The following is a 25970-nucleotide window of genomic DNA, read 5'->3' as shown; positions in this document are numbered from 1 at the left end:
TGGAGATTCAGAGCCCAGTCGTAACTAGTCATTAACCAGCTGTAACCTTTCTAGAGTTTAAGAATTTACCAACTAAGATCAGACCACAAGATGGTATTTCAGGGCCATCCAGAATGAACATTATTATTTTTTTATTAATGCTTCTACGTAAAAGCTACAGTCCCACAAGAGAAACATAATGTCAAAAATACAAAGCTCAACGGGATCCACAAACTCTAATTACTAAATCTGCAGAGTACCTCCCAATAGTCTCTTTGCATAAAATATTCTTTGTACATCTATAATCCAGTGACTTCCAGTTTTAAAATGTGAGAATCCTTTCTCATCTGTCTACAACAGCAAATGTAAATCACTTTAGCATACAGTTCACCTCCTTTAAAAAAAAAAAAATCACTCTCTACTTACACAGTCCTATGAGCAAGGGAAAAAGCTAGAGACAATCGATGCCTATCAATGTATTAAGCCACAAATGTGCTAATAAACTACAAATAGCAGCCATGTGAAAATTCCCAAATAAAGTCTACCAAAAGGTACCACAGGGTTTACTCTGAAGTAGGTATTTGGATTTGCAGCTTGACCTCAGGAATCTCCTCAAGTGACCTATGGCCAAGTTGTGATCAAACAATCTCTGTACTAATATCCTCTAGGAGACTGAGGTCTCCCCAGTAGCTTTTGACCAGTGTCATATGTTCCTTAATTCCCTTTAATTATTTGTTAGAAAAATTTCTTTCCAACCATTTGCTCACCATTCCTATTCACTGAATGTCCATATACTCATCTCAAGACAAAACAAACAAAAACCTCAGCCAGTGAATACATTTAAAAAATGAGGAGGTGTTTTGTTTTGTTTTGTTTTGGCTGCACCCACGCATGTGGAAGTTCCCCAGGCCATGGATCAGACCTGGGCCATGGCAGCGACCCAAGGGGCTACAGTGACAGCACTGGATCCTGAACCTGCTGCACCACAAGGGAACTTCCAGGGGAAGGTTTTGAAACTTGCAAAGCGCTGATTCATGCTTATGTTTAGGTTTTGCTTCCATGACTGTCTTTGGAGACACAAAGTCCCTCTAAGAATACTAGCCACCCTAGCCTATCTACTGGAGATGGGATCAGGTGTGACTCTAACTCCACTGTCTGGCATAAATTACCAATGGGAATTAACTATAGCACACAGTTGGAGAAAGTGATACAAAGTGACAGAACATTCTAGGAATAGAATGGGAAGGAAGAAAAAAAAAGACTTCATTCAGTAGGTGGCACTCTTTCCTTAAAAATGTAACTTAGGCAACTATTACCATCAAAGATGTCATCTGCTCACTAATCACTTGAAAGAAGAGAAGGCACATTAATTCTGATAGCCTGTCCCAAATATAGCCTGAATCATTACCTTCAGTCTATCTAAATAATGTGTTCTCATTTCAGTGGAATCTGTAGGTGTTCATAAATATGCCATTTTTTTTTTCCACTGTAGCAAAAGCTACAATTTAGAAGAACCAAATAATTGCATTTATTTTAAACTGGCAGGTTGTGACTTATAATTTAGCATGATAATGCTTCAAAAGACAGTTTCACCCTAACATTTTTCTAATCCTAATGAATTCAACTATAAAAGCATAATCTGAATGCAAATGTGGCAAAGAACTAACTTGCAATATATAAATTGTATTATTGTTTTAGTTTTGTTTTAAAACATGACAGCAACTCTTCTTTTTTTTTCAGTAACTTTAAATAAGCATGCATGTGAAATTCTTTTTAACCAAATAACTGACTAAATGCATTAGCATTCTGGCTCAATCTCAAACTTTCAACTGAAAAACAGAAACAAAGCTGGCAATTAATAAAATGTGAGTTTAGTATACAGAAGAAGCAAAAAATAAAATTTGTCTAGTTTTCCTTAGATAGATCTCTTGGTCTCAATACCATGTAGTTCCACCTAATCACTCAAGTTCTAAGTTTCCCTTTCCTTGGAAAACCTATCCCAGAAGTTTCCTTCAGCCTCCCTCACAGGACAAAGCCCCTCTAACTCAGTGTGTGTGTGGCAGGAGCAGCTGGGGGTGGGGTCCTTCTTCTGTCCCAACTCAGCAAACAGCACTCTGTTATAATGGCTTCTTATTTATCTGTTGCCAACATTTGACTGTGAGATCCTTGAGGGCAGAAATGAGTCTTAATTGTATGTTCCCTGCCCTAGCATAAAGCTTGGCATATGGCAGATAATGAATAAATATGTGCTGAACAAAGGAACAGACGGATCTTTCTGCTCAGGATGTGTTTTACTTGAGGGCAAGACCCTGTCTACAGCAGGCTGTGAGGAAGCAACACCTTTCCAGTATGAGTCTCCAGGCCAGAAAGACCTCTGAGATGTAAATCAACTTCACTGAGGTCTCTGTGTAAACCAAGTCCCCACCACTAGTTTTAAGGGCACTGCAGAAGAGCTGGGAATACCACTTGTAGCAAGAGTGCCATATTTCATCCCCAGTAAAAACATTAAGAGATGGCCAGTAAAAGAAGCCAAAAACCATGAGCCTAGACACATATATTTCAGTGGAAAAAACATTCTCATAACTTTGGAACTTATGTCTCTCTTTTGTTAATGGCTAGTGATTTTCCTGTAGTTAGCAGTTGCAAGAAAAAGTCTCAAAGAAGACCCCATGAGATTTTTTGCCTGGGATGGAAGAGGCAGAAACCATAAGACTATATCCTATTAAGAAGCAACCTGAATGGAAGGAAGGGAACTGGCTGAGGGGGTCAATGAATGGGGTGTCCCAGGGAAGGGACAGCAGGAGAACTCTAAATCCAGACTCCTCAAAGCTGGAGTCTCCTCGTTTGGGGTGATGCAGCTGGCAGAATGCATTTGCAACCACAGCATAAGCATGAAAAAATAGAGCATCTACTTATAGAGTGTCAATTTTATTCCAAGATTTGGGAGAGGGGTGCAATGATAGTTGTGTGTTAAAAACACAGATATGACTGAAACATAAACTTCAAATGAATTAAGGCATAGGGACCTGAATCAGCGCTGTTTAGTGTTCCGAGTAAGCATTCCAAGATGGGAGGCTACAGAGCACATGCCTGGATCCTTTCTCTTCACTTGGATGTTTGCTGCGTGGATGGTCACCACTAAGCTAAAGGAGCTGTTCTCGACAACTTTCCCACCACAATTTTTAAAAAAAATTTTAAAAATCTTTATTTTTATCTTTTTAATTTTTTAAATTGGAGCATAGTTGCTTTACAACGTGTTTTAGATTCAAGTTCACGGCAAAGTGATTCAATTATATATAAACATATATATCCATCTTTTTTTACAACCTGATGTTCACACATATAATATATAACAAAACTTCGGAAGATTGTTTAGGGTACATAATTTATCAATGGCACATCGACTAGTTACATATAAATAATAAGTCACCCTCTACCACAAGCAAAGATAAACTGCGTAAGTGCCAATTATTAGCCATATGTCTACCACTTTCCATCCAAGAAAGTCTGAGTTATGCAAGATAATAAACAAATTTTCAGAGATATTTCAAAATATGTCCTAAATTACTTTTCTAAAAAGTAGTTTTATTTTATTTATTTATTTTTTTTAATTAAAAAAAATTCTTTTTTAGGGCCACACGCGTGGCATACGGAGGTTCCCAGGCTAGGGGTCGAATCGGAGCTACAGCTGCCAGCCTACACCACAGGCACAGCAACATGGGATCTGAGCCTCGTCTGCGACCTTCACCACAGCTCATGGCAATGCCAGAGCCTTAACCCTCTGAGCAAGATCAGGGATCGAACCTGTGTCTTCATGGATACTACTTGGGTTCGGTAACCACTGAGCTATGATGAGAACTTCCAAGAAATCATTTTAAAACTTTGACATTTTATTATTACCAAGGAAGTACTCTTGGATCACTTCCCACACACACCTTTGGTGTTGACATCAGAATCTGACTGGCTACCAGTCAGGTACACATGCTGCCCAAGTTAAAATGGGACCTAGACAGTATTTCTATGTAGTAACTACATGCAACAATTAGGAAGATGGTAGAGAGATGCAAAAGCCACCTGGACGGCTTGGACAGACAGCAGTCCTCTGAACACTTGAGGCCAGGAAGGTCACTTTAGTGTTCATGTCATCCACAAAACTTGAAAAAACAAAAAACAAAAAAAAAAAACCCATGCAAGTAGAAACCATGAAATCAGCTCTAAAAACACTTATGACCATGTTTTTTGTGAGAACATAATCTCTACAAGAGCATGGATTTTTGTCTGTTTCATCACTGCTGTATTCCTAGTGCCTTGCATGTAGCCAATTCTTAATGAATTCGTTGGGTGGGTGAATGTTTTGTTACACCATGAGCAATAACAATTTAAACCCAGAGAAAACTCCTACCAACCTATTTTATAACTTTGGCAAACTTTTAATTACGGACTGGCTTCCTATTCACTTTGCAGTCAAGCGCCCTCCAAGCCCCCTTGAGAAACACCAGTGTTCCAGAAAAGCACACCCGCTACTTTAACAACAAATCTCCTCTCTTTGCTCCATCTTTTTAGCCTATAAGCAAATCTCCCCTCTTCTTTCTTTAAAACAAAACCCTACCAAACCAACCCCAAAATGTTTCCCTGTCTTTGCAAATCCTTAGGCTTTTCTGCCTATCTCCCCCTCTGTCCTCCTTCAGCTTCTCAAGGGAAGCCTGTGCTTCCTCACTGCCCTTCCTCATCCCTTAAGGAAGCTCTGTGGCTCCAACACCCATTATTCCACTAAACCACTGATCCTGACACAGTTGCTGCCACCCCTGCATCCCACCCAGTGGCACTGCTACTGCTGACTACTTATTTTCTTCTTGGATAAAATCCTCTCCTCTGCTCTCGCAGATCAGCTGCCCTGCAGGTTCTTCTCTGCTCCCTTCCAGGAAATCCTGGCACTCCTCGGAGGGGGGAATCTGAGCTAGAATTCCCCATTATCCTTTCAAAGATATAGCTATGGGTCTGGGCCTACCTATCAAGGAATTAACATTGCCCACAGGAAGTCCCCATTCATTCCTCAACCTTTAGCAATTGTGAGAGATTCTGAGCAATCCAAGACTGAACTGAACAAAGGTATCATTAGAGGGAAACACTGTGAGAAGCCATCAAACTTCAATCCCAGAGGTGGAGTTACTATCAGTGTAATAAAATAAAATTCAACATATTTTACTTTCCACAAGTTGTATTCTTAAACGCTATATATAAATACAATACACATAATAAAATCATTTTTGGGGGTCTGACAATGAATCACTCGATTTCAGTCTTGATTTTCTAGAGGGGATGTCAACACACATTTTTATTAAGAGGGCTTTCTTAAAGCTGCCGCCTCGCCAGAGCCATAGCAACGCAGGATGCGACCTGCATCTGCAAACTACACTACAGCTCATGGCAACAGCAGATCCTTAATCCAGTGAGTGAGGCCAGGGATCAAACCTACGTCCTCATGGATACTAGCTGGGTTCATTACCACTGAGCCACAACAGGAGCTCCACAACAGCTTTTCTTTCATCTGTTTTTCTTCATTGCCTACATCATTTGCACCCCAAAAGGAAAGTCAATAGCCAACATTCATGAAGTTGTTTCATATCCAGTGTAAACATGAATACTGTCAAATCCAGGTAGAGCCTACAACTACTTAGTTTTCTCCAAGAGCTTCTCAAGAAACTAGCTTTGAGTAATCAATAACGACCTAGAGAACACAAGAACTCAATTATACTGTTACCTCCCCAGCTCTGGGGTACTCAGTTCCTAGCAGAGTAGTATATACACATGGTATGTTGGTAAAAAATACTGAGTTTGGGATCATAGTGTAAGTTTCTATAAGCAGCACATATGTAAGATTTCTGGGACAGCAAACACATTTCTATTACTACTTAAGAAAACAAAGTAATGGAATATTAGAGACAGTTAAGGGCAAAGATATTTACCATGTCTTAAGGGAGATTTCAGTTTTACCTGAATGACCTTTCTATAGTTAAAGATAATCTCCTTTGTTTGTTGGGGAGGCAGAGGGTCAGGGAGATTAATGAATTCTCTCAAAGACACTAAGCTCTTTTAATTATAGAAGATGCCTGCTGAAGACAAAATAAAGATCCCATACTAAAGAGGCAGGTATTCCTTCACTTCTATTACTGGTGGAGAACAAACATCAATGAGAGCATAAATGAAGTTCATTTAGGCATAACTCTATATTGGATGGTGGCCTTAGAAATTAGTATCTTTACTCAAAGTAGTTAACAGCACAACTGACAATCAAAACACACCAATAAAAAAATGCTGAAGTCTAAACTGAGCTTTAATTTACAACCACTGGAAATGAAAACTAGCTATTTTTGTTCATGACCCATTTATAAAGAGCTCTAGAAGCTACGTTTAGTTGTAAAGAAATAAAATTTTAAATGCATGAAGTACCCAAGGCAAATACCTCAGAGCATGTCCTAGGACACGGGGTGTGAGCCTAGGAGAAGCCCCAGAGGAGGGAGTGTGTGTGTGTATAGAGAGCGGAGGGTCAGCAGATTCCACTCTGCCTCTTACTATTTCACTTGGCTGGGGAGGCCCCCTAACTTTTCTGAGGTATTCCCAGCAGCTTTAAAACGAAAATGATGCCTATGTCCTGTGGACGAGGATAAGACAGTCTATAGGCACTCTGTGAAGGGTTAAGGCTCCACCACTGGACTTCAAAAAAAAATTTATTGACATATAGTTGATTTTACAATGTTGTATTAATTTCTGCTGTACAGCAAAGTGACTCAGTTATACATACATACATATTTTCTTTTTCACATTCTTTTCCATCATGGTTTATCACAGGATACTGACTATAGTTCCTTGTGCTATACAGTAGGAGCTTGTTATTTATCCATCCTGTGTATAATAGGTTGCATCTATTAACCCCCAAATCCCAATCCCTACATCCCTTCTGCCCCAGCAACCACAAGTCTGCTCTCTACGTCTAAGCCTGTTTTTGTATCGTAGGTATGTTGATTTGTGTCATATTTTAGATTCCACATATAAGTGACATCAGTGTCCTGCAGAGGTGGTATAACTATACTAGGACGGGCCTGAAGGGCTTGAGCCTGTGCTAACACCTACTCTACTATAGTAAGAGGTTGGAAGAGCAGATTAAATACCTTTCAACTAAAGATACCTGGCCATTTCTTATCCAATAGTTGAAATGGGGAACGAAGGAATCAGATGTGTCCGTTTGGAACTCTTGAATTTCAACTGTAATTTGAGTAGGCTTTTCATTTTAACTAAAACAGTAAAGAAAACTAAAGTTTTGTATCAGAATAATTTTGGTTTTTATTTTATTTTTTTCTTTTGGCCGCCCCACAGCATATGGAATTCCCAGGCCAGGAATCAGCTCCGAGCTGAAGCTGTGACCTAAGCTGCAGCTGTGGAAACACAGGAGCCTTAACCTGCTGTGCTCCGCTGGGGATCGATCCTGCATCCCAACGCTCCCAAGATGCCACTGATCCCATTGCATGACAGCATGAACTCCTAATTTTGGTTTTTAAAGTATTATCTGCATCATCTCATCTTCAAGTAGCCCTACTTGACTCTTGAGAGGTCAAAGAATTCTCATGGAATTGTTTCTAATTTTTTTATTAGTCCTATATAAGCAATCATAGATACTGTGAAACAGACCAGAGTGTTCAAAAGCATTTTTTAAAAAATATTTAAAGTTCTAAGAGAAACAAATGATCAATGATTCTAAATATCATTTAGTAAGTCTAGACGTTAACATGCTACCAATGTTCTGAAATGACAGTCTAAAGGCCCACCTGGTAGTTAGTGGGATTAAACCTCAACTATAAAATGAACAACTAGGAAAAACATTGTCACAAATCAGGGGTTAAAAATAATTTAGGCCTAGGTCTTTTATGGTCCATCCTCCTCTCTCAGAATCTAAGTGTCTTGGAGGAAGACTGTTTAGGTTGCAGCTACCTAGAGATTGATTCTGGCCACCAGCACCAGAATGGTTTATGGAAAGAAGAAAAAATATTGTATTTAAAAAGATTTGACATGGGTGGCTGCCTAGGCATATGGTAAAGAATGAATCAATGTTTTAAATATATTATTCCCTAGGGAGAAACTTTTTACAAAACTTAAGCATAGGAGTTCCTGTCATGGCTCAGCGGAAACGAAACAGACTAGTATCCATGAGGTTGCAGGTTCAATCCCTGGCCTCGCTCAGTGGGTTAAGGATCCGGCGTTGCCGTGAGCTGTGGTGTAGGTCTCAGACGTGGCTCTGATCTGGCATTGCTGTGGCTCTGGCATAGGCCAGCAGCAACAGCTCCAATTAGACCCCTAGCCTGGGAACCTTCATATGCCATGGGTGTGGCCCTAAAAAAAAAAAAAAAAAAAAAACTTAAGAGTGTATAATCAATGTTTTTAAGGTAGGCAATCTCCATGGTATACTGAAAAAAATTAATCCTAGATTAGGTATCTAAAAAAAAAAAATCAGTAATTGATAGCATGCAATTTTCTATGTCTTTGGGCTAACTTTTGTGCCAGATTTTAAACCTGTCTGGCTTTGGCAATATACAATGCAGCCCGGGAATTCCCGACGTGGCGCAGTGGTTAACGAATCCGACTAGGAACCATGAGGTTGCGGGTTCGGTCCCTGCCCTTGCTCAGTGGGTTGACGATCCGGCGTTGCCATGAGCTGTGGTGTAGGTTGCAGACGCGGCTCGGATCCCGAGTTGCTGTGGCTCTGGTGTAGGTCAGTGGCTACAGCTCCGATTGGACCCCTAGCCTGGGAACCTCCATGTGCCACTGGAGCAGCCCAAAGAAATAGCAAAAAGACAAAAATAAAATAAAATGCAGCCCATGTGCTCTACATTCACACGAAATGATACACCGGGGCAGGGGTAACCCAAAAGGATGAGGACAAGAAGTCAGCTTAGGAGTAAAAGTATGGTATAGGTAACCTAAAGGGTAAAGCAGATTCGACACAAAAGCAAACCCCATCAATGTTCAATAAATAATTTATAAAATGAGACTGATTTTTAATAAAGAACAGAGAAATACAGGGAAAAGGTGAGTACACTGGTACTAAAGCAACCTTGCTATAGCACAGAATTCAGTGTAAGTTGCTTACTGAAGACCGTGTAATGGCAAGTCCCAGTACAACTTGTCAGCATGGTGAAAAGAGTACTTTAGCAAGACGTGTGTGTTGGAGATGGGGGGAGGCGGCATGTGTAGTGCTGGAGGATGGGGGGATAAGTAAAAGAGACAGAATTCAGAAAAAATTTCATCTTGGCTCAGGGCATGGCCAACCATATTCTCTACTTCAAAAAGAAATTTCTACTATTTTTAGTAATTAAAATATATTCAATATTTTGGTGAAACTTCAATAAGAATTAAAATATATTCAATATTTTGGTGAAACTTCAATAAGAATAAAGCATTGTATTATACAACATAATTCTGAACTTCTTGCAGTGGAGGGAATGTTCTACTATCCATCTATAAAACTGTAGGATGATTTCAGCTTGCATTGTGCAAATGATGTCTAGCTGCCTTATTTATTGATGACAAAACCGAAAGCCAGCCACAACGGGCTGGAAGAGGCACAACAGGTTGGAAGAACGATGTTAAGGCAACCAAGACTCAAAAGGACTTTGCGCTATTTCTCATCACAGCCTCGTCTGGAAATCAGGTGCTGGCAGTATGCAGTAAGTGCTCCCAAATACTGGAATAACCGATCACAACAATCAGAACTAGGGAGCTGCGCAGGTTCTGACGGAGGCAGGAAAGGTCATGAATTCTTCACTACCAGGAATCTAAGACAAACAGTAATTACTATTGGATGTCCGTGTGCTCAGCAATGAATTATGAGCAGCTTTGGTTCTATATGTGAAGAATAGTAACGAGCAAGAGAAGTTAGTGTAAACATGCTTCAAAATGATGTAACCACAATGATTATACCAGTAAAATTCTATTCCACAATTTCTAGAACTTGAACCCCAAAATACTAGATTACAAAGAAAAAAATTCCTAGTGAAATTCATACTTCCCAGTAATTGCCAAATCTATATAAATTATGAGAAAAGAACCTCCAAAATGGAAATATAAATTTTCAAAATTAGGAAAAAAATTTTTTTTTTTTGCTTTTTAGTGCTGTACCTGTGTCATATGACAGTGCCCATGCTGGGGGTCAAATCAGCACTACAGCTGCTGGCCCACTTTACAACTGCAGCAATGCCAGATCCAAGCTGCATCTGCAACCTATACCACAGCTCACGGCAACACCAGATCCTTAACCCACTGAGCAAGGCTAGGGATCAAATCTGCACCCTCATGGATCCTAGTTGGGTTCGTTAACCGCTGAGCCATGAAGGGAACTCTGAGCAATGCATTTTTAAAAGTTTTATTAAAAAAAAAAAACTAGTATACATATGTATGTTTGTAAAAAGAGTCTTTATAAACATAGGAAAAAGTCAAAGGATTGCTTTGCTTATTAGAAGTTATCCCTAGGGAATGTTCCTTCCTAATATAAAGTTGAAGGGAAAAAAGACAGCTTTTAACAGCAGTAAAGATACCAAAAATTAGAGTTATTTCCAAAACTACTCTCTTAAGCTTAGCTAAATCCAAGCATGCCAACAATCTTGCACTAATTTATTTTCTCCATTTTCAAAATACTGTTCTCTCAGCATAGTTATAGGCTTAAAGTAAATTTTGGGGATTTAATTGCTAGAGCTTGAAGGGAAACAAAAGACTATGTAAGCCAGCCTCTTCTTTTCACAGAGAGACCCAGGAGACCAGCCTTAGGTTCTCAAAAAGCAGTAAGAACCCTGATTTACATCCTACTGATGACATGCTTTCTCTCACATCACATAATTTTGAAAACTGTATTTTTCATTATTCTCATAAATAACTTCAAAATAATAAAGATACACTGCTCTCAAGATGATGTATAATCTATACAAACTGCCACTGCTCAGGTAACTAGTAAGGTAACCATGAGTCTCTTTACTTCACCCTCATTTGTACAGTCAAAGGTTTAAGAAGTGAATCTTCACTGCTACTTGCAATAATAGTTCATTTCTACTGGGTGCTTTTCTGGGTTAAGAAATCACGCTTCATTATCTTGTCTAATCACCACCAATCACCTCATTTTCAAGATGAGAAATCTGAGGTTCAGAGAAGTTAAATGACTTCCTCAGCGGGCAGTGATAGTAAGTGACTAAGAGGGTCTGACTCCTCAGGTCTAGCTTTCTCACCACTACCCTGTGCTCCTCTGAAATGTAATTGTGCAGTTCCAAAACCACATTTAGGACCACGGTGGATGGAATTCAATTGCCTGAGAACATTTCCCAATGTGTGAGCCTCTGAAACTACAGCTGTTTGTAATGCAAAGAGCCACAGCTTCCAGACTGTGGCCTCAGACTGTCTTGGACCAGCTCTGATATAACTCCTCCTTTGGGCCTCCTGACCCACTTCCTAGAGCACTGTAGCTACCTGTTAAACTACAAAGGCCCTTTATTTTGTCCCAAGCATAGCAATCTAAGGACTGCGCAGTGGGAGCAATAGGGAGCCAGAGACTTCTGCATGGTTTTCTGGCCAGGGTCAGGACTCTCATTCCTAGCTTGGCTGCTGCATCCAGTCTGCGCCCTGCTCTCCACCCACACAGAGCTACCTGGACTACACTCACAGTCCTCCAGATCAGCACACAACCCTACGGTGGACTTCCAGGCCTGTGGGTATCCCCCACAGATCCCTGCCCCCACCCTCAGGCCACAAAACCTCCCTCCAAGTCCATTTCCCCTGTTTAACTCCTCCGTGTTCTTCAGGACTTGGTGGACCTTCCATTTCCCAGAAAACTCTCCCTATGGTCTCCCATTCTCAGCTGACTGAGGCCAGCACCACCCTTATCATCAGGTAGTCTGTTAGCTTCTTAAACTCCTTCATGGGCTTCCCTGCTGCTGGGTCCCCAGCACCTCTGTACCTGGCTCACAGCAGTCATTCCAAGAGTGTTCTTGAAGACATGACCCTACTCGTGTCGGGCGTGATGACAGCACTGACAATGGGCATTCACCCTGGCATGTTGACTACTCTGCACTTTGGTTTTTCTAGAAAGAGCACACACATAGACCAGACAAAAAAATGTGGAATGACCACCTCTGAAAACATTGCTTATTTTCCTACAACCCATCAGCTCCCCAGCACCTTGCTGGTAGAGGTCAGGCAGCTGATGTAAACCCTGTGATGGATGTACCCAGGCCACAATCAAGATCTGTGCTTAAAACGTTTGAGCATGTTTATTCTCTGACTTGAGACAGTCTTGGATTATTCTGCATGGCAGCAATAGAGTCATCCTTGGGTAGTCACGAGACACTGGTTTCAGAGACCCCTGCGGACACCAAATCTGCAGATGCTCCAGCCCTTACACTATAAAACTGGGTAACAGTTGGCTCTCAGTACCACAAGTTCTGCAACAGCAGGTATGAGGGCCAACTGTACACTGCTTAGGCATGAAAATATTTTCCTGAGAATGTAACTCTGAAATTTTAACACAAAGTAATAGGAAAATATGATTCACTTTACATTAATGTATAATTTAAAAAGAAGTTTTCATAAACACTTGTTCACTAAGACATACTGCATACGCAATGACAGAGGAAAAAACCAAAAAGAAGAGTTCAGCAGAATTCGCAATATAGTACTGACTTCTGCAAATAGTCACACTTATATTTAGTAAAATACCAATAATTCTTTATTGCAAAGGAAATAAAAACATTAAAAGAATCTCACAGCAGAGACAAAATGAGTATTTCAGAGAGAAGAAACAACATTTAGCACACTGAGAGAAAAGGAGGGCAAGATGGAAAAACAAAAAAATGTGACCATGGCACTGAATGACTGGAGCAGGGTGTTATGGAACAAATGGGGAGCTGAGAGGGGAGCAGAGCCAATTATACCAGGAGCTTCTGAACTACATTAAGGAGTCTAGATTTATTCTGAGAATGAAGAAAAGGTTTCATGGATAGAAGTGTCAAGATTGACTCACACTGTAGAAACCTCACTCTAACTGGAAATGGAGAAAAGACTGAGCGGGACACATCCAAAAGCCAGAGGCTGGTTAGGAAGAAGCTTTCCAAGAATTGTGACGAGGTGACAGAGGCCCTACCCTGGGTTAGCAGCCGTAGGAGTGGATTTCAAGGCAGAGTGAGAAAGCCAGAGGAGTAAGAGCACAGCAATGAGGGAAATGCTGGTCGGCTTACCAATGGCACCCTGAAGGACCAGGAGATCTGAAGGGGAGGATGGAGAGGTTGGGGAGGTCAGGGGTTCAATATGAACACATGCCAGCTGCAGTGCCTGGCAGAGCTGTACCGCCTGGAGAAATGCTCCCAGAGGTAGTTGGAGGTAGGGTTCCACATTGAAGCCAAGACATTTTAGGCACCAAAATACAATAAGAACGATTCAGCAAAGATACAGCTAACAGTCTTCTGATATATCCTTTTCTCTCTTGTCAATGACATTCTTTCAGGATCTTTGTACAAAGCTTGAAATGTGGTTATTTAGGAGTATAGGCCCTTGGTGCAAGAATAAAATCTGAAATAAAGAAAATAAATGTATTTGGAAACCTCAAAATAATTGAAAATTTAGGATGTGATAAGGGGATACTTTTAATCAGTAAACAGTGCTGGGACACCTAGCCAATTATTTGTAATAAACTAAGGGCCCTATGTCTTCAACTTCAGATAGATCAGAAATTAAAATTTTTTAAAAAAACCTATAAAAACCGTATTAGAAAAAAATAGGTAAGCTTGCAAAATAGGTAATAATAACATCAATTATAGTGTTCACCATGCACCACGCACCAAGCACTGTATTAAGAACTATACAACTACTTTGTCCTCATAACAACTCTGAAGCAGTATCTTCATTTTACAGTAGAGGAAACTGAAGCACAAAGAAGTAACACAACTTCCCAGGTACACTACTTGATAGTGGTGAAACTCTGGCTAGAACTCAGGCATCTCAACTCCTAACCATTACACAGCACTGCCTCTCTAGAAGGCCGTTCTGTAAGATCTAAACATGAAATAATGAAAGAACTGAAATTTTGAGGAATGTTTAACGTTTCTTTATGGAAAAATTCTATAATCAAAATTCAAAAGCTATAACACACTTGAAGTAGAGGAAAACAATTCCAATAAATAGAATATCCTAATATACAATGGATGCTTAAAAATCAATAAGAAAAAATAAACAACTGTCTCATATGTGAAAGGAAATACACAAAAGGAAGCAGGACATTGTTAATAAATACAAGTTTACTATAATGTTAAAAAGCAAAGAAATGCAAATTAAAGTAAGAAACTATCATCCACTACATTAGCAAAAATATCTGTCAGTAAGAATGTGGGGCAATGGGCACTCTTACATACTGTGAGATAAGCGTAAACAGGCACAGCGTTTTACACGATTTGGCTATATGTATGCACACTCTGACTCAGTAATTTCATTTCTAAATATTTACTTTACAAAATCAAATGCATACAGTGATAGCCACTGCAGCTTAATAACAGCAAATATGAAACAATATAAATGTCTAAAAATAGGAAACTGGTCGATATAGCCAAATGATGGAATAGTATGCAGTCATGAAAATGATGGCTCTACACTGGGAACTATGTCTAGTCACTTATGATGGAGCATGATAATGTGAGAAAATAGAATGTGTACATGTATGTGTAACTGGGTCACCATGCTGTACAGTAGAAAAAAACAACTGTATTGGGGAAATAACAATTAAAAAAAAAAGTTAGGGAATAAAAAAATGCATGTAGTCAGAGAAATGGTGTGCTTAGGGACACTTAAATTATTGTAGACCTTTTCAGCAGTCATGTGGCTTTGTATTAAATGGGAATTCAATGATAAAATATTGTGATGAAAACTATGAACCAGCAATGCTATAAGCAGGGAATACAAATAAAGAAGAAAACAAAATTGCCTGCAGAATATTTTAAGAATAAAAGTGTAGATTAGAAAGAGCTATTTAACTGGAGAACCCTTATCATATTGTTGTTGTTTTTTTTTTTTTTTTAAAGAATATAGTTTGCTGAAGGAAGGGGGTCTACCTATTATTTCTACAACTGAAAGAAGCTCAGCTGTTTTCATTTTCTTACCCATGTTCTGAGGGCGTGCAGTCTTTGTTTTTTTTTTTTTTTTTTTTTGAAATACATAAACACTGCTGAATTTGTGGCTGGCCTGCTGACTTAGTTTTGTTGCAAGATCAAATGATCTCGTTGTTTGTAGAAGTGATTAAAAATTACTTTTTACGATTAAAAAAACATTGGCCCTACATTCATCATTAAGATAACAAAATACTATTCAGGACAAAAGCAAACAGTATAGCAGTCTACACAGTAGCGTCCTTTTTGTTAAATGATAAAATAACTTTAGGTTAAGGCACTAAAACTTTTCCATGAATATTAATATCTACATTAATAGGTCACGTCTTTTTTAAAATCCAAGGCTCAATAAAAATAGTTTATTACCCAGGAAGAATTTAAGAATACCAATAGAAATCAAGGCAATAAATAACAGGTGCAGACAATTATGTTCAAAGAGAAAAAAGAAAAGTGAAATGTCTGTCTCAAAACACTTCACATCTTAGAGCAAGTAAACATCAAGAATCTTTTTGCAAGTAGCCATCTTATTAAACGAAAAACCTTGCAATAATTAAATAACTTGGGCAGTGTTGCAAGGCTGGCACCTACTGCCTGACTCCTCACAGTCTAGCTAGGAGAAAGGGCAGTACATATACATTGTTGGTAGTGTTTAACTCTTAAGCATTTTTTTTTAAATTACAGGGTATAAAATGACTCAGGCCAACAAATAAAGCAAAAAGGTTTTCCCACACAGTCAACCACAAGACATCTGTAATGAGCAGCATCCAATTTTATGTAATTCTGAAGAACACTTCATTTATTCAGCATGATCAAGGCTACAGGACCACCTCTTCCAGATAATTTAGATGTTTACCGCTTTGAGTATCAAAATACTTTCTATGACTATTATAGATGGAAATCTTCCTTAATGTATCACAAGATTTCTTTGGTGTGTGTGTGTGTGTGTGTGTGTTTCTGCCTTTTCTAGGGCCGCTCTCTCGGCATATGGAGGTTCCCAGGCTAGGGGTGTAATCAGAGCCGTACCTGCCAGCCTTCGCCATGGCCACAGCCACGGGGGATCTGAGCCGAGTCTGTGACCCACACCATAGCTCACGGCAATGCCGGATCCTTAACCCACTGAGCAAGGCCAGTGATCGAACCTGAAAACTCATGGTCCCTAGTCGGATTCGTTAACCACTGAGCCACAATGGGAACTCTTACTACAACCTTTCTAACTTAGTTCCTTGAATAGATGGAAACAAGACAACCTTGTAATAAGGAGACCCCTTATAATAACAAGACACAGTTGTCATCATGATAAAAACAAAAACAATCATATCATCTTGATCATTCTCATTTTACAAATAAGGAAACCGATGCCCAAAAAGGAATGTTTGAAAGTGCTGTGATTTAATAAATTTATAATCTCAGGGCCTACCCACATATGTGGAACTTAACGTTCCAACACCAGGTGGCCCCCAACTGCAATGTTCCAATGTCTCCTCTCTCCCTTTCTCCTCCCTTATCTCTCCTCCTCTGCCAGGTCTCCGCCCATACACTGCCTTCAGGGAACCTGACTCTTGCTGACAGTGCTGGCTCTTCTAATTGGCTGCTTTTAATTGCTGCATGTTAAGGGCACCAAATGGACAAGACTGCAGGAATAATAATTTACATAAATGTCAGCAAATCCCGAGCAAATGCCCTTGGAACTATTCTAAGTGTAAAATCAAAGAACTTCAAAGTGCAGATTTTGTTACAGGTCCTCTGGCAGCTCAGAGCATTTTCCCCTTACTTCTTAGTGCTAAACCATGTTCTAGATAAGAGAGGCGGCCAGGGTTAATTACCGTCAGTAAACTTTAAAACGTTTTCTGTTACGTGGGTTCTTGGCTCCTGAAAACTCATGGAGTACTTGTCTAGCAAACCTCTTCTTTAATGCAAATGTGAACTATTTATCCCAAACTGAATGATTATCAATAACGAATTAATACATTTTGAATGAAGTAGGGTTACTGGGACAAAGATCCTAAAAATCATATCCTAAGTTTAGATAACATTATGAGAACTTGGAAAAAGGAATGATTATATTAATGCACAACACCATGTGTAGGTTTATTCATACATATACACACACACCCCCTCAACTCCCTAGTAAGAACTACACACACATAGAAAACACTTTTTCCAACAATGTGTTATCATGCAGTATAGCTATTTCCCTTGTACCACATCAAGCTATCCTACCCTACTTCACCTGAAGTACTTGATGTGTCTAATGGTCCAGATGCTTCTCAATGAATCTATCACAAGCTGACAATTTGGAAACACCAATCATCTAGGCTTTGCCATTTTAACCCCTTCTCAGCTAGCTTCTACATCTGACCAAAGGGGAAGAAGAGATGATCCATTAAGTTGAACTTGCCTTGTCACTATTACCCTCATCCATTCATTCAACAAATATTTACCAAGTGTCTACTCTATGCCAGGCATTTTGCTAGATGTTGGGTCCCTCCCAGCCAAGGCTCTGCCCACTTAGGTCTTACAGTCTTATAGGGAAGACAGCCATTCACCAGATGAGAGAACACATGTGGAATGACAACACTGGCAGTAGGATCACCCTGCTACAAAGCCAGTCTGGGAGATCAAGGAAGGAAGGCTCCCCTGAGGAAGCATCAGTGAGCTAAGATCCGAACACTGAGGAGTTGGCACAGGACTGGGGAAAGCACTTCCAACAGAGGAAGCATAGAGTGCATGCAAAGGCCCTATGACAAGAGATGGTGTGCTGAGGCTGAGGGAATCCTGCAGAGAACAAGAATGAGTGTGATGAGATGGGCCTGGGGAGGCAGGCAGGGGCAAACCAGGCATGAACTCGTGGGGCATGTTGCAGATTCTGAAGTTTTTATCCAAATGGAAATCATTTGAAAGTTTAAAAATTCAATTTACTTTTCTGAATGAAAATTTTAATTATCAGATTTACATTTTAAAATGATCGCTCTCGCCACATAACATGAAGAATAGACTGGAAGGGAGAAAGGGAGTGAGTCAGGAGGCTACTATGTTAGTCCAAACAAGATCACTGAAGCATGGGTCAGGGATATGATACCAGATCAAATCACCAGCATCTGATGATGAACGGAAGTCTAGGAGTTGTCAAAGATAACTCCTGGGTTCTGGTTCTGCTATTTCATGAGCAGGGAGGGTATTTATAGGACAAGGTGTAGGGAAAATCCTAAATTTGGTTTTAGATATCCGAGTACGGATGTATAGGAGAGGTCATGGCTAGGAAAGTAAACTCTGCAACCACTTGTGAAGGGCCAATAATTGATCTAAATGTATTAATGAGACTCAGGTGGAGGTGGATAAGAGGGAATGGCAGAAGGCCTAGACCTGAGGATGTTCTAATACTAATGGTCAAGAGGATATTAAAGAGCCTCAAGGAAGGGTGGTTGGGGTTAAGAAGAAAATCAGGAGGGCATACCCATCAGCCCAAATAACTAGACACTCAAATACCAGAAACTCAATTTTCTCAATATTTGACAATTTATACACGGCTTTGTAATAGAGTTAGTTAGCAAACTAATTATTGCTACGTTCTTGTAACCTAAAATTGGTTGATATTATTAACTACTGCTTGCTAAATACCAACTACTGCTATAAAATGCCAAGCAATGCACAAAAGCTCATAAAAAATAGTTCCTGCCTTCAAAACTTGCCTTAAGCTAGATCATGATTAAAATCACATCACAGTAAGTCATGAGTTAGTGTTACAGTTATTTTAAAATAATCACTTTGGGAAAATCAATTCATCCTAACACTCCTGTGCACCAGAAAATTCATGGTGCCAGAAAATAGTCCAGGTGCTGAGCAACGACATAAAGACTTAAAACAGAGTTGCTTGTCTGTCAGCAATTGCTAATTCATATTCAGAACGCTCTAAGATCAGTTCGGAGATTGTTTGATGCTCTATCAGTTAAATGATTATTTAGGCAATAAAGAAAGGTAATGATCATGTCTTCTGTCGAGAGTACAACCTTGACCCACTGCCCAGAATCTACCCTTTCCTCACTCCATACACACGCCTCATTATCATGCTTACATGTGATAAACTTAGTTAACATACTAACTACAGCACTGTGTAAGCTCCAGGCACTTCCTCCAGTCTTCAAGAGGTCTGATGGCCTCATTATTAATTCCCAGGTGACAGACTGTTCTTTCAGAAATACACGCTTGATGGTTCTTAAGAACTTAATAGTTTTTGGCACTCTACAATATCTCAATCTATTAAATCTAACTAACCAGACTAGTATTTCAAAGGACTCAATCACTAACAGTGCAGAACTCTTTCCCACACCAAACATACCTAAACCAACCACGATATGCCACAGAGTAAACGAAGACAAAGAAATCTTATCTTATACCCTACAGCATATTTTACATTTCCCAATGTTGGTTTCTTAACTAGCACCATTGCTGTTACTAACAATAAAAACTTAATTTTAAAGCCAGCATTGACAGATACTGAGTTTCCTGCTTCCATACGCCATTTTAATTTTCTTTCTTTCCTTCTTTCCTTTTTCTTTCCTTCCTTCCTTTTTTTTTTGCCACGTCCATGGCATGTGGAAGTTCCCAGGCCAGGGATCCAATCCACGCCAGAGCTGAGACCCAAGCCAAAGCAGTGACAACGCCAGATCCTTTACCCACAGAGTCACCAGAGAACTCCCTACTTTCCTCTTTTAAGAAAGAAAAAACAAAACAAAACAAAACACGCACATTTGAACTTGTAGCTCCATATATATTCCTCTTAAGAGCACAGGCAGAAACAGTCTGAAACTAATCTATATCTAAATTCCTTTTTCCATTCCTGTGGAAATGGAAAAGCTATAGCAATATATGTCCTAAGAAAAGGGAAAGCGCCCAAAGGGAAAGAGCAAAAACTAGCGGAGCAAATGTACAAGCAGAAAGCAGGACAAAGCCACCACCCTTAACTACTAACCTGGAAGGTCAATTAATTCCTCAGAAAGTTAGGGATGTATTACTGATTTCACTGCAGGAGCACAGTGTGAAATACTGTGGGTGAGGTTCAGAGCACTAATTTTTAATCTGGGTGCCCTTCTCCGTTCCCATCTCTCTTATGACACTTAATATGGTATTGTGAAACATGTTCATACTATAATCTGTCAAGAGAAACAGAGGCTGTACAATGACATTTTTCTCCACCACCCAGACCTTCACCTTGCAGAGGTTCATAAATGTTGGATGAATGAAATCTAAAACAGTAACAAAGGGATAGGTCCAGCTATACTGGAACAGGTTTTTTTTTTTTTTTTTTTCCATGTGTGAGATTAAGATGAATGTGTGATATTACTTCAACTTATTTCCTTCCACTTATGATGAAAACAGCACAAATCAAGAAACCTAAGAAACATTCAACACTAATCATTTATTCTCCTTGCCTAACATAATGAGATGATCTAACTATAAATCATTTATTTTCCTTGCCTAACATGACCAGGTGATCTAAGCACAGATACTTGTATAACATGTAAAGGCCAGGTTACAGAAAGCTATACATTATACACACACCCGGAGACAAATGTATTGGGAATGGCACCGGATAGAGACTTATCAATCTTACTGACTCTTGCAGAACAACTTCCTCCCAAATTATTAATCTTATTATTAATTTGAAAAAGAAAATGAAGGCAGTAGAGAGTAGTGGAAAGAAATGGACTATGGAGTGACCTAACTTGGGTTCGAATCCTAGCCTGTCTTCTAGTTGTGTGATCATGGGGCTTTAGAATTGCACATGAGTTTCCACCTCTTGAAAACAGATACTACAATGCACTGGAAGGCTGCAGTGATGATGAATGAATGAGATTATATAAATAACTTGCCTGATACACAGAAGGCAAGAAAGGTGACTATATAAAAGGTATCTAAACCTATCTATACGCTTAATGAACATGTTTTAGCCACAGCTTGTATTCTTGCAATAAGAACATCTGGCTCATCTCATTGCTTTGCAATGAACTATTTACTTTCATTCTGTTCCTGATTATTTCTTCCATGTTTAAAAATGTTCTTAGATCATTTCTTAATAACAACTTGGGTTGATTCCTAATACTGCACATTTCCTAACTTTAGTCTTTTACCCATTCACATTTAAAAGTAGCTCTAATTTTTGACTTAGACTATTAAAAAAGGCCAAGACTGAGGAAAACAACCAAGTCTAAGGAATATACTTGATATATCTGATCTATCAAGGCATTTCAAGGTTAGAAATGCAATACACTGCAGCGTTTAAGCAGTCTCTGGAGACTATTACTTTTCCATGCCACGTTCTTCTATTGCCTTTTTCACAGAGAAACGGCCCTCAAGCCAAGAAAATGTGGTACAAAATGCAAAAGTTGTGCCTTCTAACTCAGAGCACTTCTGAATGCCCTATATTTTTCCTCAGGGGAATCCATTCCCCATTAACTGCCTTGCCACCCCATCATTTCTTCTGGAATGCTCACAGCAACTGTCAAGGGCTGATCAGCAGACAGCCTAGGCAAGCTGTAGCTGGTTCTTTTATTCTTGCTGAAAGCAAAGAACACTCCTTTCATTCTATATTTTGAAATCTTCATGGCAATAACTCAGTGACCATTTCTAAAACATGCAACATATGCTTGAGGAGCTATAGGAGATGTGAAAGAATATCAATGAACAGAGCTACTTCCTGTTTTTTTGTATCTAACAAAATGGAGTTATTATAGTGTATTGGAAATAATACATTAAGGAATGTTGGTTAACCAGTCACTCTTGCCAAAATCAGATATGAAAAGAAAACAAAAGTTGGCAACAATTCTAGCTCTGATATTTCTCTTTCAGAATTATATTTAATAAGGTTAATCTTTGAAGAATGCATTAATTTTCCTACCTGATTTAAAATAGAACTTGAAGACAATTCAGAACTACAAAACTTACAAATTTATATAAGACTAACTTATGCAACTATCTCTACTATTTTATAAACTTACCAACTCAAAAACTTATTTTGGGTATAACATTCCTATACCTCCTTTAGTAAAAAGTCACTAAATTATATTTTTAGTCTAGCAGCTTCTAAAAGGAGGTAAAAGCTAAGGACTGTATGAGGATATAAAAGCAGCTAGTGAAATAGCTTTAGTTTAAACAAAAACTAACATTAACAAGTACAGCATATCTTGTTCTTTCATGGGCCAGCAAATTGATAGTTAGGTTTTCTTAAGTTACAAAAATAGGATAGAGTAATTATATCTACCAAACTCACAACAGCCTGTTCAATGGAGAGTAACGCTGTAATTTCTCTTCAAAGGCAGCATATAGGAAGAAAAAGCCCCTAATTCTGTAATATAAGGAAAAATCCCAAAACCCTTGGGCGCCACTTACAGGCAAAAAACTTTCACTGATTTCAGTTATTACTCTAAAGAAAGAGGGATGGCCCTAAGATCTTCTATTTTTAATGGGTAATATTTATATGCCTTATACTACAAAAATGCATTTTCTACAATTTCAATGTCTACATTCAAAGACCAAAACTGAAGGAAATTATAAAATTTTAAAACAGAATTTTCTTTTAAAAATGCAACAGATCTTTAAACAGAAGGGGTCTCCAGATCCATACCACTGAAACATAAAAATATTTCAAAAAAACTCAGTATTAGATTTTTCTCCCGAAAGTATGAATGTAACTATTGTCAAAAAAGTAAAGTGTGACATTCAGCTGCTTATAACCAAAGTGTGTATACCAATAGATTCAAATGAATTTCAATTCCATTGACAAAGAAATTGGAAAAAAAATCATTATTTGAAAAAGAGAGGGAATCGACATCTTCCAATAAATGAAATGTTTAGATATTATATTTGGGATGAAGGAACAGCATTCTGGCTAATGAAATACATTTAAAAAAAAACTGGCTTTCCTGATTAGCCCATTATTTCATATAGTATTCAATTATAATCCACCCTTAAAAAGGGGGTGAAAACCTAGGCTATAAAAATGCAAAAATCAAGCATGGATTACTCAGTCTTATAATTCTATCTGCCTCCACTATACAACATGTATACATTAATTTTACAGTGGTTCCTCTTTTCCTATATTCAAAGCTCATTAAGATGACTAGAATGCTAACACTTGCTAAATTATTTACCACCTCCAAAAAAACTGGCCTCATGAGAATAGACAAAATTAATTTCTCAACTTTGAGTCTTAATAATTTTTTCTGGAACCAATTTGTAGTAACAATCGCCAACAAAGAATTGCTCTAGTCAAGTTTTAATCCAATGTATAGGAGCTCATAAACTGTGGAGGAATCTAATTCTTCTAACACTAAGTTACATGTACAAGTGCCCAGAGAAAACTATTACAGTCACAAATCTCCTTTCCTCTCAATACTGCCCTGGCACAGTGCTGACCACATTTTAAGGGTGTGGGGGGGTGGGGGTGGGGGGTGTGTGTGTGTGTGGTGCGCGCGAGCGGAGAGGGGTAGAGGAGAGGGAAAGGGGCAACTTCCAAGTAATCAACGAACTGTGGTTTTAAACAAATAATCAACTTGCCCCCAAAACTGTCAATCACATTAGACAATTAACCCAAACCAACGATTTCTACTGTCAAATTCGTTTCACAAGCGAAACAAACATAAGGCAGTCTTTAAAATACTCGGAATAAAGGTCAGGAAACTCTGTAAGGCAACGAGTGACTATCATGAAAACATTTCCAGCATCTCAAAATACCCCATAAGCCTGTGCTCTGCATAAACTATGCAGATTTAAAATAACAACAACAACAAGAACCAAGGATTATGGCTGTCACACTTAAAAGAATTTCTTTAAATATAAAAATTCCCAGTTGCCACAAAAGGGTCAGGCCAGGAGCCCTTGGTCTGAATTACCTTACACATACCATAATCCATAAACGGCACAGGTACAGGACTATCAGAGCAGGAGCCCACCGCACTGCGTCCACTGGAATCCGGCAGCCGGCGGGCGACCTGCGCAGCTGCACGGAGCAGGAAGCACCGCACCCGCGCCGTGGTCTCCAACCACGCCGGAGAGGCTGCGGGGAGCAGTCACCACCGCTTTGAAACTGAATGGCTGACACATCCGGTTCTGGCTCTTACACCCCTCCGCCAAATGCAAACTTCAAAGGCCGAATTCAAACTCCAAACAGAAGTCACTTAAGTCTTAGCAGTGCAGTCCGCATTCCCAAAGACACTAAGGAGCCCCTTGGGGGACTAAATTTGAAAACTTCACGTCCTAAAAGACCGCAAGCCCCCGCGAGTTTGCAGCCGGTAGGTCTGCACCGCTTTGACAGGCGTTACAGAGCCGTCCACCACGGAGTCTCTGCGGCCGCGCTCCGGGCGCGCCGCCTTCGTCCCCGCCCGGTCCCGGTACCTGAGCAGGGGCTCCGCCTGTCACGGCTGCGGTGACGCCCGCCGCTTTCTCCGCCGCCCTCTGCCCCCCCTTCCCGGCCTCAGGCAAGGCTCCCCATCTACGCCGCCCCTTTTTTGACCACCACCCGCCCTTGGGCTCGGGCCTCACCCGCAGCGCTCCCCCCGCCCCGTGGACTCCGGTCCCGGGTCGCCGCCGCCGTACTGCTGCCCGCCGGGAGGACAGCGCCAGGGTCCCGCGCCGGGGCTCCTCTGAGAGTCCCTATTCCGGGAGCCCCACAAAGCCATCCTGGGCCCCCCGCACCTTATCTCAAGCGGTCCCCGCAGCAGGGCTCGCACGACTGTCACATGTCTGCAAACAATAACAAACTCTCCGGCAGGTCCCCGCCCCGGGCCCCCAACCGGTCCCCCAGGCCAGGTCTGAGACGCCACCCGATGCTGTAGGGGTCAAAGTGGGTGCCCGAGGGCTCGGGTCCCGGCGAGCGGCGCGCAGCCGAGCTGCTCGGAGCCCCGCGGCGCCGTTCGCGGTGCCCAGGGTTCATTCATTGCCCTCGACCGACCGCCTCCCTAGTCCCCGCCACGCTCCCGGCCCCGCAGCTCACCCGACAGGGGCCGCAGTAGAAGGTGGCTCTGCGGCGGGCATCCGCTTCTCCCCGGGCTCGGCCCCCGCGGTGCTCGGGGCGCCGCTGTCTGGGGCGGCCGCCGGCTCTGCAGGATGGGCGCCGCCTCGGCTCCCGGCTCCGTGGGGCGGTGGTACCGCCACAGGCTGGAAACTACTCCCACTCGCAGGAGCGTCCGCCGGCTCTGGCGACGGGGAAGTGGAGGAGGACGGCGGAGAGGCGGCGAGGAAAAGCGGCGGCTCCGGCAGCTGGTCCAGCTCCACACTCCGCACTTTGCGCAGTTGCCGCCGCCTCCAGTCTGCCCGCTCGCGGCCCCCGCTGCCCGCCTCCCGCAGCAGCCCCGCGGCTGCCGCGGGCGCGCTGCCGGCCTTGAGGGCCCCTCCGCCGCCGCCCGCTTCGGGGCTCGCCGCCCCGGCGCCCGGGAATCCCGAGGACGAGGCGCGATTCCCCGCCGCCGCCGCCATTTTCTCTCGCGGGCTACATTCGCTCGGCCCCTGCGAGGGAGGGAGGGGGCGGGGAGAGTGCAGGGGGCGGGCGGACCGGTTGGCGCTGCGCCTCCAGCGTAGGGCAGCCTGCGCCAACTGCGTGAGCACGGCCCTTCGGGCGCCTGGCCTGCACCCACAGGCGGGCGCGCGGGGTTTGGCGCGGCGGGTGGGACGACGGGGTGCAGGTGGAGGGCGCTGACTGTGCGCTCCGCGCGCGGGCTAGCGAGGTGGGCTTGGAGGTGGCTGCGTCGGGGGCGCGCTGTGGTTTGCGCGCCTCACCCGCTGCGCCTCCAGGTAGTCCCGGGCTGCACCGGA

General features: G+C 41.3%; 1 protein-coding gene across 3 annotated transcripts in view; it reads right to left on the bottom strand.

Annotated features, from left to right (window-relative positions):
* Positions 1-25663, bottom strand: part of MAP3K1 (mitogen-activated protein kinase kinase kinase 1) — a 74797-nt gene extending 49134 nt beyond the window's left edge. For 2 of the 3 annotated variants that reach the window (XM_003133973.5, XM_013984792.2), the window contains exon 1: positions 25153-25663. In XM_003133973.5, coding sequence (XP_003134021.1) covers positions 25153-25634 — 482 coding nt within the window. In that variant the 5' untranslated portion in view covers positions 25635-25663. Of the gene's footprint in view, positions 1-24063; positions 24586-25152 lie in introns of those variants that run through there. The other variant, XM_013984793.2, reaches the window with a different exon arrangement.

Source organism: Sus scrofa, chromosome 16, assembly GCF_000003025.6.
Source record: "Sus scrofa isolate TJ Tabasco breed Duroc chromosome 16, Sscrofa11.1, whole genome shotgun sequence".
Taxonomy (NCBI): domain Eukaryota; kingdom Metazoa; phylum Chordata; class Mammalia; order Artiodactyla; family Suidae; genus Sus; species Sus scrofa.
This window is presented reverse-complemented; position numbering and strand designations above follow the sequence as displayed.